General features: G+C 42.2%; 1 protein-coding gene across 1 annotated transcript in view; it reads right to left on the bottom strand.

The window, feature by feature from the left end:
• LOC126151654 (trypsin-1-like) overlaps nt 1–18308 on the bottom strand; it is an 89110-nt gene that overhangs the window by 38420 nt on the left and 32382 nt on the right. Inside the window, exon 5 of the mRNA XM_049915959.1 lies at nt 5895–5986. Coding sequence (XP_049771916.1) covers nt 5895–5986 — 92 coding nt within the window. The remainder of the gene's footprint in view (nt 1–5894; nt 5987–18308) is intronic.

Raw genomic sequence — 18308 nt, 5'->3', positions numbered from 1 at the left:
GAAATAACGTGTAAAAGAAATAAATTAAACAGAAATGGGAATTTCACCTTCGGAATGAACGAAAAAAGATGCAATACCTCGTGGCGAAGAGTAAATGGATCAGAATTAACAAGCATTAATAAGAATATACTATACACATCGTAGAATAGCAGTCTTAACTAAGTTTTTCTTTCAGAATACGAGGCGATTGATGCAGGCTGTCAGACAGAACTACACATCTTAGTTTTAGTGATGAAATATGCTAGAAATAAGGAATAGTTATATAATGATTAATGAAGTGACTTTTTTTGCAGATGATAATGAATGGTGATGAATAATGATGAAGAATATGCTACTATGGATAATGAAGTTTTTCTTTACAGGTGATGATAATAATGTAGTTATGGTAATACGAATAATGAAGTTTTTTCTTTGCAGATGAGAATAATGATGAAGTTTATATATTTACTGTTAGTTAAGAGATGCAATGTAGTTATTTAAAGGGCTCCGGAAAGGCTCAAAATCATGAAAAGTTCAATTTTTACTTTTTTGCGTTTTCTGAATCTGCAGACTATTACCTTTTAATAGATATATAATTTATTCAATTCCAAGACTACAACTATTTTTAAATTTTTTTTGAAATGTGTTCTACATGAGCGTGACCCACCGTGGCGCTGTTACACTGCTGTCAAATGGTGTTATTATTAACGTCCGTGTTCATCAGGTACATTTTAGTGATGTGAGATAAAGTATGTGTTGTGGCTAACCTGTGATGGTTCAATATATATCGCTGGTGTGATTGTCGATTGTTTCATGTTAATTTACTCTGTCATTATCTCGAAAATATTCGTAATTAATTCTGTTTCTTGAGTCTCTGTTTTGTTGAAGTATAATAATGAGTAAAAGTAAAGTTATTAGAAATCCTCTGAAGGCTTTTAAGAAAAGGAGAAATGTTGGAAAGCCAAAGGTATGTATTATTACTGTAAATAATAACATTCTAACATGGTACGAGCGATGCTTGCTTTAGACAAGGAATGCCTTCAGGCTGTAGACAGAGCTGTAAAGAGTCTAGAAATACAAGCAAGAGTAAACAGGAGGAGGAACAAGAGGAAGCTGGAGGAGGAGTTTGCAGAGGATGAAGATAATCCATCCTATGGACGTGGAATGCACTAAAAAGTTAATCCAATCTTCGTCGCTCGATTCTCAAAACTTTTATTTTCTCATACTAATTACATGTTTTCTAAGGATCTTCCAGACATATTTGTTTCAAACTTTCAGTAAATGTTACACAGTACCTTCTGCATGATTTAACACAGCCTTTTTCCAAAAAACTGTATATTTTTGAATATATAAATAAAAAATTGCTAAAAATGTTGTGAATTTTCATTACAATTGAAAAAAAATCATCTTTAATAACTGAACTAAAATTTTGTAAAATTCCTGTGTTAAGTTGTAGCCCATATTCCAATAAATAATCTGTAAGAAGTTCAACTTCCTATCTCAAATACTTTGTGAGGAAAGATGTAATTTATAAGCGTTATTTTAACATTGCAAGTATAGGGCGTTCCTGAGCCCCTTAAGTATTTGTTGCAGTTCGTTTTGACAGTATGTCTTATATCGCATGGTATGATGACTGAAGGTTTTGGAAAGGACAGCGAGAGAACATATATATTTTTTATACACATTTCACTACCTGTTAATTCGAAGTTCACTACTTTTCAGCATAATATGCGTTTCTTCTTTCAGTTTAATAATCCATTTTGTATATTTTGCAGGAGAAATTATTAATGAAATTAATGTGCTATAAGCAGTTGTTCATTAAACCTATGTCATTTATGAATGTGATCACATATACTCTACTTGTTTCATAACCTTGCTACAGCTGACTCATGACGAATGACGTTACACATCATCATTTGCAGCAATAACTCAAAAGCAAATATTGTTATGCCCCAGTAATTAATTATCGATCCCAACGCAATGCATTGCTAGCACAAAAAAAAGTATTACCAGTTTAAGAGAGTTCTGAGTAATACTGATCCGCTCTGAATAGTATGTCACTTGAATAATGAATTCTGAGTAATACTGAATGATGCTTTCTAATAATGCATAAATACTATGCGCTTAACTTCTGTAAATAAAATTTTTTTTATACTCTATAAATGCTATGCCAATAATTAACTCTCATTTTGATTGATGACTTCTGAATAATGCATTAAAAATGCTTTGTAACTGGCCAATGAATGCCACTCATTAATGTAATGAGATGACCTGTGATGCCAATGATTACTATAATTAGATGAATTATGGATAAATTCTATGCCAATAATTAACTCATTTTGAATGATGACTTCTGAATAATGCATAAAACAATGCTTTGTATCTGGCCAATGAGTGCCAATAATTACTATATTCAGATAATTTATGAACATTATTCTGTAATACTACATACATGGTACAGAAATGTTCAGTAACTGGGCGATGAGCGCCACCAATTACTCAAATCAGTTGTTAGACTAGTGTAATTCTCAATGAAGACTAGTATGTGACTTAATGTCCTTCACCTTCTGACCTAATTACTAGAAATTACTGCAATATCCGTTTGTCCTGTCTATCCTCATGATCATGGTGCACTATATTTGGTTTTTGCACTAATTCTACGTTGGTTTACTTTACAAGAACGTGGTGTTGACAAGACATGTTGTCCACCACCTTGAGCGATGGAAATGTTATTATGGTCCCACTGTTTGGTGTACCTTGTGTACTACCAAAATGATAACATGGAATATTATTAAGACATTTCAGTGTCTTGGCTACACTGATTAATACTTCAAGGAAAAGAACTTCAGATTGTCTCACTTGGTGTTGTGCTTCTATAGAAAGATATGGACTTTCAGTGCAGCTGCGAGCAACCTAAAGTGCTACAACCATGATGGAATCCTTCCCATTCCTTTCCTAGTTCTTGTAAAATGGTAAACACTTATACAATGCGTTTAAATTCTTGTAAAATGATAAAGACTTATACAGTGCGTGTGCACTTTATGCCATTTGTACTCATTACGTATATATTTTGTAATTCCCAGATTTGTTCTGTACTACAGTGCGTCTGCGCTTTCGTCATTTTGTTAACATGATTTGTATTCATTGCATATACATTTTTGTGATTTGCTGATATGTTCTGAACTACAGTGCGTGTGCACTTTTGTCATTTGTCAATATGATTTGAACTCATTATGTGTATTTGTTGTAAAAATGCTCAAGAATTTTCATGCATGTGCACTTTATGCCATTTGTAGTCATTACATGTACATTTTGTGATTCCCAGATATGTTCTGTACTACAGTGCGTGTGCACTTTCGTCATTTTGTTAACATGATTTGTATTCATTGCATATACATTTTTTGTGATTTGCTGATATGTTCTGAACTACAGTGCGTGTGCACTTTTGTCATTTGTCTATATGACTTGTACTCATTATGTATATTTGTTGTAAAAATGCCAAAGAGTTTTACAGTGTGTGTGCACTTTTGCCATTTGTTAATATGTTTTGTACTCATGGTGTATACATTTTGTCATTGCCTGATATGTTCTGCACCTATGTATATGTATATATTCTGTGATTGTAAAGTTAGTTCATTAAGAAAAATTTGTTGCTCATGGTAAGTCCAATTGACTCACCATCGCTGCCAAATTTTTGCCCCCCCAGTGGAGGGTTATGTAAGACGTATGCTTTGCCGGCGATGGGCGAGACATGACAGAATCTCTGACCAGAGAGTAGTATGTCGTTAGTTGTTGCTTGTCGCTAGTCCGTGCTAGTCTGCGCGAGTCGATAGTAGTAGTGTAGTCTGCGTGAGTCGGCGGGAGTCGGCATGCGTCGGCTGTGTGCTCTGCTCGCGTCTCTGGTCAGGACTCTGGAGGATGAGTATTGTTGTAGAAGGTAAAGAAGCAGCCTTGCGCGTATCTAATAATGTATGTTAATTGTAATTTAATTTGTTCCAAAAATGTCCCAATAATAATTTTTATAATATAAAGTAACTGTTTTAAAGAAAAACATTCTTTTCAATTAAAGAATATTTCCAATGTATTATCATTCCTTCCAAGAATCCAAAACAAAAGTATATACGCCAGCATTGCACGAAGCTGTGTCGAAAAATTCCTGTTTAAGAGCAGATATAATTGCAGTTTTTATTGAGGTAAGAATTTTTGCTTTTTTTTATTCAGAATACAGGGCCGAAGGGCAGCGCTGCTGTCCCCATAAAAATTTATCACGTTACTAAACTTTTTTATTATTTTGGTGTTTAGGAATTTTTCTGTTTCGAACTTGACATTAAATGAGCAAAGCATTTTGTGGGAGCATTAAATGTGAATGCATTTCTGCACACAGACTATAAATGGGAGCCAATTTTGTTCAGAGGTTACAATATTTAAAATGCATTTAATTATTATTTTGTGGGGAGTTTACACATGGTTCATATTTTAAATACAAACAATTCTTTGGGGAGGTTACACTTGGGTCATCTTCATATTCAATTATTATATTTTGAGAGGAGGTTACAATGGTCATATGATGGCTGACGTTTTCAATTAATCTGTTTGTTCGGTTCATTTGAGCCAAGGAACTATCTTCTGGTATGTGGAGCAGCAATGCCCGATTGTGAATACTGGTGACTCATTCTAGTTGGTTTCGAGCAGTCAGTTATTTTCCTCCATGTATCATAAAGACCGTGTCAATTTCCTTGGTGTGCTTAGACGTCTCCCAAATATGGAATCCATAACCGGTGACCGAAAATACATGCTGAGTGTTGTGCAGCGTAGCACGTTTTCGTTGGTCCCCTTAAGCCCATTTTGCAGATATTTTTGATTAGTACGCTATTCCGTCTTTGGATTTTGTTTTTGTTTTTCTCAATATGTTTCCTACTTGCCAAATTTCTGTCGAAGTTGGTACCCAGGGTGCCACTCAAGACGATATTTAGATCCTTTCTTGCCCCCGGGTTGTTAATGTTCTGAATTTTTGCCAGGATTCGGTATTAGTTGTTTTACCCTGTAGTAGTATGTGAGTGTCACGACGTCACTATTTAGGCCATTTTCAATTTCATCACGAGATTTTGCATAACATGAAATCGCCGCATTATCTACGTAAATAAAAGATGCTGACTTTCTTCCAAATTGATTGATCATTCGTGTGCTTATGAAACTGCAGCTATCTGCGACACACTGCCTTGCAGAAAACTGTTTTTCTGACTTCGTTAACTGCTTGTAATGTGTTAAGATTCAACAAAGGATCTACTATTTAATATACGTGCTAACAAAGGACATTCGTCATTGTATCCCCTTCAGATTTAGTGCAAAATTGGCCCAGCGGTCGGTCAAAAATTGAACATAGCTCAAACTTGAATACACGAAGAAGGTGTACTGAACTGTGAAAAAAGAAGCAAAACAGAAGCAGTGAGCGACGTAAGCTCAAGATGTGCTTCTTGTTTGAATGCTTGTTCTGTGTTCAGTTTTTGACGACTGGGCCATCATACCACCATATCTGAAGGAGGTGCGATGGAGAGCATCGCTTGCAAGATGTTTCTTGATCTTGACCACCCGATTTAATTTTGAAATAAGAATTCTCAGATTTACAGTATCGTCTGCTACACATGTTCGATGTACTTAATCCGGGCACTTCGTTCTTGATCTTCCATTCTTGTTGTTTGTTCTTCTATACAAATAAAAATAAACACGACAGATGGGAGGACTTGAACTAATCTCTATAGGAAGATATCAGGCTTAATACATGTAAGTGAAGATGATGCTGATAATATTTCAGTGATTTGAAAATTGAGTCAAACATAGCACTTCAATGTGGAAGAGTACTTTACTCACTGGAGTCGGTATGAAGTCTGTTGAATTACCGCGTGGCTTGTACTTACCCTGGGTGGTCTGGGTGCTTGATCATCTGTGAAATCCTCACCTCCTGCTCCGTGCCTTCGTCGGTGCTCTGGTCCAGTTCTCCAGCCACTGCCTGGAACAATAACGTGTACCTCTCGTTCTTTTCCACAGTATATGGGAGACAATTTAGCATCGTTAATTTCTACTCTATAATGTTTGACCTGGGAAGGAAGTGAAAGAGATGAAATTTAAGGGACGGGGTGAGGGAAGGAAGAAATGTTGGAGTTTAAAGGTCCGTTGACGACGAAATCATTAGAGAAAGAGCACAGGATCTTAAAGAAACCGTCCCGACACTACTCTGACTTGAATCACAGTCTTCCCGCAAGCGAGGAGTTAAGGGACCAAATAACCCTGCTAGGATTCACGGAAATCACAGATCTTCTGGCTGAAAGTAAGAACGTTTTTGAGCAGGACAGGATAACAACCATAGGTTTTGACTTACACAAAAAATGGAGGGAAATGCTAATGAGCAGTAGAAAGGAATATATCAATTTGCTGCAAATCACAATTCGAGAATAGGGAGTAAAACAAAGAGTAGTTTTCTATAAAGTAGAAATGGTGGATAGACGAGAATGTCGGTACAAGGGAGAACTCAGAAGAGGGTGTCGTAGGCGAAAGGAGCTTTCTCCAGACTTCGGTCCAACAGACCATTTCAAGGGGGTGAAAATGTTTTTGTGACTTTGTGGTAAGGTTCTATGGGACCAAACTGCTGAGATCAGCAGTCCCTAGCCCCGAGTGAGGACTAGAACCTCCGACGGGGGGGAGTCGCGCGAACTGTGACAAGGCCCCTAAGACCGTACGGCTACTCCGCGTGGCAAGTGGGGTGGAGTATATGACCGAGCATGAACATCAATATAGTTTAAAATACTATGTCTGTTAAACTAATAGGATAAGCGTATGCAGGCAAACCACTGTAACTAATGTTGCAAATAATGATAATTATAGTCGCATCCCTGCTCGTACATCCATACCAACGTGAACTGGAAGTGTGCTTAGTAACCTGTATTTAATACAAGTTCTTTGCTATGTTTGAATTCCTCGTTGTAACATATCCACACATACCGTTAAGAGATCTAATGTTCTGTCGGCCATCCTCACTCATATATTTGTTGACTCCTAGAAATGGAATAGTGAGGTGAATATGGCAAGCTGTGTTGTACAAACATATTTACTCATATAAAATAAAACCCTTGATGGAAAAGTTGTCGTTTACTCTCCACTGAATGAAAAAAGTAAATTGGAAGGAACAATGGGAAACAAAGTATTGGAAATAACGGATAACGAGTAAATGCCATCTTTTGTGGGAGATAACCAAATATAGTTATGGAAATATAAGGAGGAGCAATGGAGGAAATGAAGGGCTTTAGGAGCTTCACAACAAACTTTACTGTGTTTCGAGAAGATGAAACAATTTCTTATGTGAGACAAATTTCATGGATGCACCGTTTCCCTACTAGGGACCTTAGTTTTGTCCAGAGACGGTGATCGAATTGCCGTGTGATAAATATTGTTTTAGAGATATTGCTGATCTGATATAGATTTATTTTTGTGCTAAGAGACGAAGAGTTTGCAGTACGAGACCGCTATATATACTTCGGAAGAGCTGGTTGTCCGTTTGGCTGAAGTTGCAGGCATTACGCGTGAAACACGTGGTTGTTAAGAGCGAGTTAGGCGATCATTAGCACGCAGATGCCAGTTGTGCATTAATGAAAGCGGACGTCATTTTTATTAACATCTTTAAAATTATACTGACCACACTGAGGTTTGAAGACCCTCTCTAAACATCACTAGAGTATAAACCTTCATGAACTCCTATGCCCAACAAGGTACGTTTATGATATTTTTGTCACGTGTAAAGAGTATTTCTTTTTATCGCCATTAAATAATCTTAAGATTTTTTGTTCGTAATTCTTTTACGCCCTGTATTTAACTGTCAGACGTAACTATAAATTTGCTGCCTGAAAATAATTGTTGTGGATATAAACAAATTGTCTGAAGAAAGAGTATGTGAAATAACTGTTGTAAGGTGTGGTGTGTCTGACAGAAATTGTTCTATGTAAGTTAAGGTGACATATCTGTATCTCTGTATTCTTCTGACGAATTGGAACTGAGACATGAACTTCAAATAGAGTCGATGCCGGTACGCGGATTTAATACGACAAGAAGACGCAAACTTACAATTCTGTCCTTCTGATATTGTACGAGGACGTGTTGAAAAGTAATACCTCCGAATTTTTAGGTGAAAAATCTGAAGTTTGCATGAGTAAAACACACATTATTAAAATTCTACATCTTTCTTCATGTCTACATATTTATTTCACGTTAAAAAAAATTCAGTCTTGCAGCCGGTAGTGTAAGTAGGCTGTTTAGGTTTTTATGTTGGTAACGCCACGTAGCGCCCTATATGAAAATCACTGACTGTGCTGTGTGCAGTCTGGTGCTGGTTAGCAGTATTGGAATATTCGCTGTTGTAGTGTTGGGCAGATGGATGTGAAGAGCGCGTAGCGTTGCGCAGTTGGATGTGAGCCGCCAGCATAGGTGGATGTGGGGAGAAAAATGGCAGAATTTTGAGAGCGGACTATCTGGACGTGTGTCCATCAGAAAGAGTAAATTTGTAATATTGGATATCATGAACTGATTATATATATATGTATATGACTTAAAAAAGGTACGGCTAAACTTTCAGGAAACAATCCTCACACACAAATAAAGAAAAGATGTTATGTGGACCTGTGTCCGGAAACGCTTAATTTCCAAGTTAGAGCTCATTTTAGTTTCTTCAGTATGTACTGTACTTCTTCGATTCACCGCCAGTTGGCCCAGTTGAAGGAAGGCAATGTTGATTTCGGTGCTTGTGTTGACATGCGTCTCATTGCTCTACAGTACTAGCATCAAGCACATCAGTACGTAGCAGTACGTGGTTTTGCAGTCAGTGCAATGTTTACAAATGCGGAGTTGGCAGCTGCCCATTTGATGTATGGATTAGCACGGGGCAATAGCCGTGGCGCGGTACGTTTGTATCGTGACAGATTTCCAGAACGAAGGTGTCCCGACAGGAAGACGTTCGAAGCAACTGATCGGCGTCTTAGGAAGCACGGAACATTCCAGCCTATGACTCGCGACTGGGGATGACCTAGAACGACGAGGACACCTGCAATGGACGAGGCAATTCTTCGTGCAGTTGACGATAACCCTAATGTCAGCGTCAGAGAAGTTGGTGCTGCACAAGGTAACGTTGACCACGTCACTGTATGGAGAGTGCTACGGGAGAACGAGTTGTTTCCGTACCATGTACAGCGTGTGCAGGCACTATCAGCAGCTGATTGGCCTCCACGGGTACACTTCTGCGAATGGTTCATCCAACAATGTGTCAATCCTCATTACGGATGAGGCTTCATTCCAACGTGATCAAATTGTAAATTTTCACATTCAACATGTGTGGGCTGACGAGAATCCGCACGCAATTGTGTAATCACGTCATCAACACAGATTTTCTGTGAACGTTTGGGCAGGCATTGTTGGTGATGTCTTGATTGAGCCCCATGTCCTTCCACCTACGCTCAGTGGAGCATGTTATCATGATTTCATACGGGATACTCTACCTGTGCTGCTAGAACATGTGCCTTTACAAGTACGACACAACATGTGGTTCACGCACGATGGAACTCCTGCACATTTCAGTCGAAGTGTTCGTACGCTTCTCAACAGCAGATTCGGTGACCGATGGATTGGTAGAGGCGGACCAATTCCATGGCCTCCACGCTCTCCTGACCTCAACCCCCTTGACTTTAATTTATGGGGGCATTTGAAAGCTCTTGTCTACGCAACCCCGGTACCAAATGTACAGACTCTTCGTGCTCGTATTGTGGACAGCTGTGATACAATACGCCATTCTCCAGGGCTGCATCAGCGCATCAGGGATTCCATGCGACGGAGGGTGGATGCATGTATCCTCGCTAACGGAAGACATTTTGAACATTTCCTGTAACAAAGTGTTTGAAGTCACGCTGGTGCGTTCTGTTGCTGTGTGTTTCCAGTCCATGATTAATGTGATTTGAAGAGAAGTAATAAAATGAGATCTAAGATGGAAAGTAAGCGTTTCCGGACACATGTCCACATAACATATTTTCTTTCTTTGTCTGTGAGGAATGTTTCCTGAAAGTTTGGCAGTACCCTTTTGTAACACCCTGTATATATATATATATATGTATGACTTTGGAACATTGTTAAGGTAAATACACTGTTTGTTCTCTATCAAAATCTTTCATTTGCTGACTATGCCTATCAGTAGTTAGTGTCTTCAGTAGTGATAATGTTTTATTTAGATGGCAGTAGTGGCGCTCGCTGTATTGCAGTAGTTCGAGTAACGAAGATTTTTGTGAGGTAAGTGATTCAAGAAAGGCATAGGTTGTTGTTAGTCAGGGCCATTCTTTTGTAGGGATTTTTGAAAGTCAGACTGCGTTGCGCTAAAAATATTGTGTGTCAGTTTAGTGTTGATCAGAATAAGTAAAGAGAGTAATGTCTGAGTACGTTCAGTTTTGCTCAGCTGTTTGAAAATCAAATAATGTAAGAGGTTTATCAGCACAGTCATTCATAAATTTTTCTAAGGGGACGTTTCAGTACATCCCACGATATTTCAAGTAAGTACGTGCCAGGAAGCTACAGGTGAGCCATCGACGAAGAAAATTAAAATTTATGTTTATTTCTCAGCGTAGACACCCTCGTGACGAACTCATTTCTCCTAATGACAGAGACGTTTGACGATAGAGACATTAGAATGTTTGTTGATGGAGCCAGAACCTCACCTCTGGCTGAACTATTCATCTCCATCAAAGGGAGCCTCACGGGGCGGCCGCGCGTTCTGAGGCGTCTTGTCACGGCACGCGCGGCTTCCGCCGTCGGAGGTTCGTGTCTTCCCTCGGGCATGGATGTGTCTGTCGTCCGTAGCGTCAATTAGTTTAAGTTAGATTAAGTAGTGTGCAAGCTTTGGTCCCATAAGACCTTACCACAAATTTCCAAAAGTTTTTTCCATCAAAGTGAAGTCCTTGAAAGTGTTCTTCAGGTTTTCGAAACAGATGGAAATCGGATGGGGCCAAGTCGGGACTGTATTGAGAATGATCGATGACAGCGAAACCAAGACGTCGCGATCTTGCAGATGTCGCGGCGCTCGTGTGTGGTTAGGTATTTTCATGCTCAAAGAGAGGCCGCGAGCGGCAAATACATAGACATGAAGAATAAAGATACAGAATAGCGCCTGTTATATTTAAAAGCTTTAAGAGTTTATGCAGAAAACATTAGGCGGCATCATAGTTCAGCATGCCCTCATTCACTGCTGGCAATCAGTAACATTTATCGGCGGATTGTTATTGTTCGCGAAATTATTTTCTATCGATACTTGCAAAACTGACTCGTGAAACGAGTGCATATATGGGACTGGATATCGCTTCAACATAGAACACTATGCAGTCGTCCGGAATATCAAGTACGACTAAACAAGACATTCTTGTACTTTTATTTGTAATCAGCAGATGAAAACATGTTGCAAGTATTGAAAAAATTAAGACAATTGCTTAACAGGTTGTTTGCCCGCCTTTAGAACGCAGTATAGCAGCGATTCTTCCTCGCAGGGATCTAATACGTTCTAGACAGGGTTTCTACTAGAGTGTTGCATCAAACGAGAGTTCAATGAAAAGTTATGCCTCCACATTCGTTAATTGGGTTTGAATGGGAATATTTTGCTAAATGAAATGCAGAAATAATCCTTAGAATGTGATCTTTAATTACCAATATTCATTTTCCCACATAATCACCGTCCACTGGATACATTTCTGCAAACTATGAACAAGTTTTCTGAAGCCGTCACGGAAGATGTCGACACTCTGTTTCCGCACCCACAGTCTCACAGTTCCCTCAACGTCTTCATCAGAAGCATACTGTTGTCCCCGCAGATCGTGTTTCGTTATCGGGAACAGATGGGAGTCGGATGGTGTTAAATAGGGATTGTATGGAGGATGCCGTACGATGGTGAGATTCAGTCTTTGAAGGTCTCCTGTGGTAGCACGTAAAGTGGATGGCTTGATATTGTCATGCTGCATCTTTCGATAGCCAAGCAAAGCAATAATGTGACCCACACGTTCTTGTGAAATGCCGATTGCGCTTGCAGTTTCTCTCTGAGTGATACGACGATCGTCCTGAATCAATCCGTCAACATTTATCTCGTGAAACTCGGTGGTTACTGTCACAGGACGTCCAACTCTTTGTTTGTCATCCAGGTCTGATGTTCCCGCCTCAACATCCTTAAACGTACTCGTCGAACGACGCACAGTACTCACATCAACACAATCATCATAAAATGGTTTCATTCTCTGAAGAATCTCCTTTGGGTTGACACCTTCTGCTGTCAAGAATTCAATGAATGCATGTTGCTTAAATCGCATTGACCGACCGTCTGCGCAGGGTTCCATACTTCACGCTGTAACAACACAACCGATCAATGCTAAGGTTTCCCGCCAACTGGAGCTGTAGAGAAGATGCTACGGAACAAGCCCGTTCTGCCGCACATCAATGCTGCCAACTGCTGAAGATTTACGAAGGTGGAGGCATTACTTTTGAGTCAACCCTCGTGTATCCGCGCACTGGCCACTAATTCCCGTAAATTGCAGAATGGTGGTTTGTCGACGAGGATCTGCTGTCCGACAGCATCCCAATGTTTTCCATCGGATCCAGATCTACAGTTACATCTACCTGGATACTGTGCAAATCTCACTCAAGTGCCTGGCTACATCGAACAGCACGTGAAAAGAAACGAACACCTGTATTTTCCCGTGCGAGCTCTGATTTCCCTTATTTTATTATGATGATCGTACCTCTCTATGTAAGTCGGCAGATGAGTTTGGGGTATTCACATCATTGTTGCGCAAACATTTCTGATCTTGCTTCAAGATGACATCGCCATTGTGGATGCGAAGGGATGCTGGTGGATCGTTATAATATTCATGTAGTCCGCAGCTGTCATGGTAGCTTCTATTAATGCCATAGGTCCCACGAAAGCCCAGGTGAATGTCCCCAGTAGCAAAATACTGTCCCCACCGACCTGCGTCGTGAAGGTGTGCATACTTTCAGTAATCATTGGCCTGAATGACGACACATCCGGACACAGTTATCGACCAGGTGTGGCAACCTCCATCGTAACTGACGGTGTCGTAGTGCCACCGCGAGAACACGTAGCAGTGGCCTACTGTGGAGCCCTATGTTCAACAATGTGCGCTGAACGGTGGGATCTGCAACACCTGTTCTCACTTCATTATCGTCTTCTGGTCTTAGATATGCCACAGATCACCACCTACGCTGTTTCACAGAACGAATAAGCCTCCTACTTCCATATTCTGTGATGATGCGTGCACACCTAGGCCTAATACTTAGTCGTCTACACACAGTTTCACCATCCTACAAACATCGCCCATAGATTATCCCAGTCAATGAAGAGCAAGAAAGTTTGAATAGGAGGAAAAATTCGCGTAGACACAAATTTTTATACAGGAGAGGGGGGGGGGGGGGGATGGGAATGTCATGGACAACATACTAAAAATCCCAACCAGTGGGGCATGTGTTGAGATCTCGTTTGCATTCCGCCAGCTTCCAACCACACAGACAGGTTACGTGGGCAACGGACCTCTCTGCAGTCGGCAGCCAACAGACGGCCCAGCCTGCCACCAGGCGGCAAGTGGAGTGCGCCAGAGGTCACTGGCCACGTGGATCTGTCTTCTTCCGCTGGCCACATGACCAAATATAATTCCAGTAGTATCGTGGCGCATGGGCAGTATTCAGGCGGGTATCCAGTCTGCTATCGGCAGCTTCACCCCCCGTGACTGGCCTAGGGCAGGCGCCAATTGCGAAAGCATTTCCATAATGACTCTGGAGCCACTGCTACGACGGCGTCACTGTCCACTTCGATCCTCCGCATCCAGAACAAATATTGAAAGTGTGTACCATGTGTAGATCCGTATTAAGGGCCGAATAGTTTTCTGTGATGCCATAGGTTGGAGGGGGGCCGGACGCTGTGGCCGAGTGGTTCTAGGCGCTTCAGTCCTGAACCGCGCTGCTGCTACGATCGTAGGTTCGAATCCTGCCTCGGGCTTGGATATGTGATGTGCCTAGGTTAGTTAGGTTTAAGTAGTTCTAAGTGTAGGGGACTGATGACCTCAGATGTTAAGTCCCATAGTGCTGAGAGCCATTTGAACCATTTGAGGGGGGTTGGATGGTCAAAGCGTTAGGGACAGTGGGTCGCTGTACTCTGGTCGTGCACTTCCATCTTCATAGGTCTGCAAACTGAAGAGCGATGAAATGGTTCAAGTGGCTCTGAGCACTATGGGACTTAACATCTGTGGTCATCAGCCCCCTAGAACTTAGAACTACTTAAACCTAACTAACCTAAGGACATCACACACTAACATGCCCGAGGCAGGATTCGAACCTGCGACCGTAGCAGTCCCGCGGTTCCGGACTGCAGCGCCAGAACCGGTAGACCACCGCGGCCGGCGAAGAGCGATCAGCTGACGCTCCACTCTGTCTCCTCAACTACGTGAAGCAACTACAGTGTATTTTACCAATACATGATAATCCTCTGCACCATACCTTATGAGTCACTGCTGGCGCAGTGTGCAGGTATGCCTGGAGAGTGTTCATTTGCCATAATATTCTTTAACACAACATAGAATACGTATACGTTACTAATAATACTAATCTCTGAGCTGTTATATATTACTAGAGAGAAAATTGATTCTTAGTCATTCTGCCAAAGTGTGCAAAAATTTGTGACTACATGAATTTATGCACCCAGTTTTTTGTTGTTGTTGTTGATTCCACTGTGTGCCCAAGAACAGCCGATCTGCTTCGCAATTCTCAAGATCCTTTTCCCCATGACAATTTGCCCTATTATAAAACCCATTTGCCCATTTGAGGCTTGTATCGTCACTGGAATGATTACAAATTTTTCTCTCTTGTGCTCATATACTTTATCTGATAAAAAGTATCCGGACGCTTATTCGAGGACATTAATTTGAAGCGTATCGCCCCTCCTGATTCATGTCGTTTATGACGACGAAGTCTGCTACAAACATTTTCAATCAGGTGTTTGAATATCTGTGGACGAACGGCAGTCCATTCTTCCGCAAGAGACCAAACCAGGCATGGTATTCATGTTGGACGCTGGATCTCAAAGGTTCAGATCGGGACTCTGGGAGGCAAAACTATTTCAGGAATGTTAGTGTCCCATTGCTTCACAGACGCTGCTTTATTACAGGGTGCGTTGTCGTGCTGATACAGACTGCTGGTCTTCTTCTGTACGCACCACGTAATGCTGTAAAATGCGTACATGCCCTTTCCCCTCTGTGTTTGCTTACATTAAGTAAGGGGACCATGCCCTAACTTCGCAAAAGACTCCCATGCTGTAACATCATATCGCCCGTATTTCACTTTTGGAACTACACATTATGACAGGTAACGCTCCCCATACTTTCGCCAAACCCTAAGCCTTCCATCGGTTATAGAGCAAGTCATCACTCCAAATGGGTTGTTTCCAGTCGTCAACTGTCCACAGTCTTCGCTCTTTGCACCAACTCAAGCATCGCTTAGTACTGACTTGTAACACTTTGGAACTTGCGAGTGCTTCCTTCCCTTGATTTCATGCTATGTTTTACAATTAGCTTTGTCAATTCTAAGCGACCACTGTTCTTAGTACACGAAATCTGCAGGCAGTGGTGTAGCTGTGGTTCTTTCTTCGCGTTTCCATTTCACAATCATCTGTGCATACGGGCAACTTTAGATGAGTTGAAGTGTCCCTCACGGATTTTATGTTCAGGTGGCCCCTAATGACTGGTCCACGTTTGAAGTTACTGAGGCCCTCTGACTGACCCATTTTGCTGTTACTACTTCTCTACTTCCCTCTCTTCCTTCATACTGGCCCGTCCTCCTCTCGTGGCGTCTAGTGGCCAATTCTGTATTACATAGCGGTGTCTGGACACTTTTGATCTCATAGTGCACATCTCTTACCGTCTCATGCTCTCGCAAAGCCATCAGACAATATGGCATGTCAAAACAGGCGCTCATTATAACTATTTTTGGAAGCAGTGTTTGACAAAATAAGCGATCACAATGTAATATTTGAAATTACTTATAAAAGAGACTAGATCGTAAGGCACGATTGTTAAAAGATGAGCAGTTTGGATCACCACATGATCATCTTCAGACCTTCATCCGTATTGATGGATAATGGCTGTGCATGGAGAACATTACAATAGGTTTATAGAGCCGATAAATGATGTGACAGCTTAACTAATCATATACCGGCCCCACTTGATTTAAAAATCATATTTTCAGGTCTTTGGATAAGTGAGATATGAGTTACACCAATTTCTACACTCCTGGAAATTGAAATAAGAACACCGTGAATTCATTATCCCAGGAAGGGGAAACTTGATTGACACATTCCTGGGGTCAGATACATCACATGATCACACTGACAGAACCACAGGCACATAGAAACAGGCAACAGAGCATGCACAATGTCGGCACTAGTACAGTGTATATCCACCTTTCGCAGCAATGCAGGCTGCTATTCTCCCATGGAGACGATCGTAGAGATGCTGGATGTAGTCCTGTGGAACGGCTTGCCACGCCATTTCCACCTGGCGCCTCAGTTGGACCAGCGTTCGTGCTAGACGTGCAGACCGCGTGAGACGACGCTTCATCCAGTCCCAAACATGCTCAATGGGGGACAGATCCGGAGATCTTGCTGGCCAGGGTAGTTGACTTACACCTTCTAGAGCACGTTGGGTGGCACGGGATACATGCGGACGTGCATTGTCCTGTTGGAACAGCAAGTTCCCTTGCCGGTCTAGGAATGGTAGAACGATGGGTTCGATGACGGTTTGGATGTACCGTGCACTATTCAGTGTCCCCTCGACGATCACCAGTGGTGTACGGCCAGTGTAGGAGATCGCTCCCCACACCATGATGCCGGGTGTTGGCCCTGTGTGCCTCGGTCGTATGCAATCCTGATTGTGGCGCTCACCTGCACGGCGCCAAACACGCATACGACCATCATTGGCACCAAGGCAGAAGCGACTCTCATCGCTGAAGACGACACGTCTCCATTCGTCCCTCCATTCACGCCTGTCGCGACACCACTGGAGGCGGGCTGCACGATGTTGGGGCGTGAGCGGAAGACGGCCTAACGGTGTGCGGGACCGTAGCCCAGCTTCATGGAGACGGTTGCGAATGGTCCTTGCCGATACCCCAGGAGCAACAGTGTCCCTAATTTGCTGGGAAGTGGCGGTGCGGTCCCCTACGGCACTGCGTAGGATCCTACGGTCTTGGCGTGCATCCGTGCATCGCTGCGGTCCGGTCCCAGGTCGACGGGCACGTGCACCTTCCGCCGACCACTGGCGACAACATCGATGTACTGTGGAGACCTCACGCCCCACGTGTTGAGCAATTCGGCGGTACGTCCACCCGGCCTCCCGCATGCCCACTATACACCCTCGCTCAAAGTCCGTCAACTGCACATACGGTTCACGTCCACGCTGTCGAGGCATGCTACCAGTGTTAAAGACTGCGATGGAGCTCCGTATGCCACGGCAAACTGGCTGACACTGACGGCGGCGGTGCATAAATGCTGCGCAGCTAGCGCCATTCGACGGCCACCACCGCGGTTCCTGGTGTGTCCGCTGTGCCGTGCGTGTGATCATTGCTTGTACAGCCCTCTCGCAGTGTCCGGAGCAAGTATGGTGGGTCTGACACACCGGTGTCAATGTGTTCTTTTTTCCATTTCCAGGAGTGTAAAACTTATTTGCCCATTTGAGGCTTGTATCGTCACTGGAATGATTACAAATTTTTCTCTCTTGTGCTCATATACTTTATCTGATCAAAAGTATCCGGACGGTTATTCGAGGACATTAATTTGAAGCGTATCGCCCCTCCTGATTCATGTCGTTTATGACGACTTGAAGTCTGCTACAAACATTTTCAATCAGGTGTTTGAATATCTGTGGACGAACGACAGTCCATTTTTCCGCAAGAGACCAAACCAGGCATTGTATTCATGTTGGACGCTGGATCTCAAAGGTTCAGATCGGGACTCTGGGAGGCAAAACTATTTCAGGAATGTTACTGTCCCCAGCCCATTGCTTCACAGACGCTGCTTTATTACAGGGTGCGTTGTCGTGCTGATACAGACTGCTGGTCTTCTTCTGTACGCAGCACGTAATGCTGTAAAATGCGTACATGCCCTTTCCCCTCTGTGTTTGCTTACGTTAAGTAAGGGGACCATGCCCTAACCTCGCAAAAGACTCCCATGCCGTAACATCACATCGCCCGTATTTCACTTTTGGAACTAC

This window comes from Schistocerca cancellata, chromosome 2 (assembly GCF_023864275.1).
Source record: "Schistocerca cancellata isolate TAMUIC-IGC-003103 chromosome 2, iqSchCanc2.1, whole genome shotgun sequence".
In the NCBI taxonomy this organism is placed as follows: Eukaryota; Metazoa; Arthropoda; class Insecta; order Orthoptera; family Acrididae; genus Schistocerca; species Schistocerca cancellata.
Note: the sequence above shows the minus strand (reverse complement) of the source record. Positions and strands in the feature narration are given on the sequence as shown.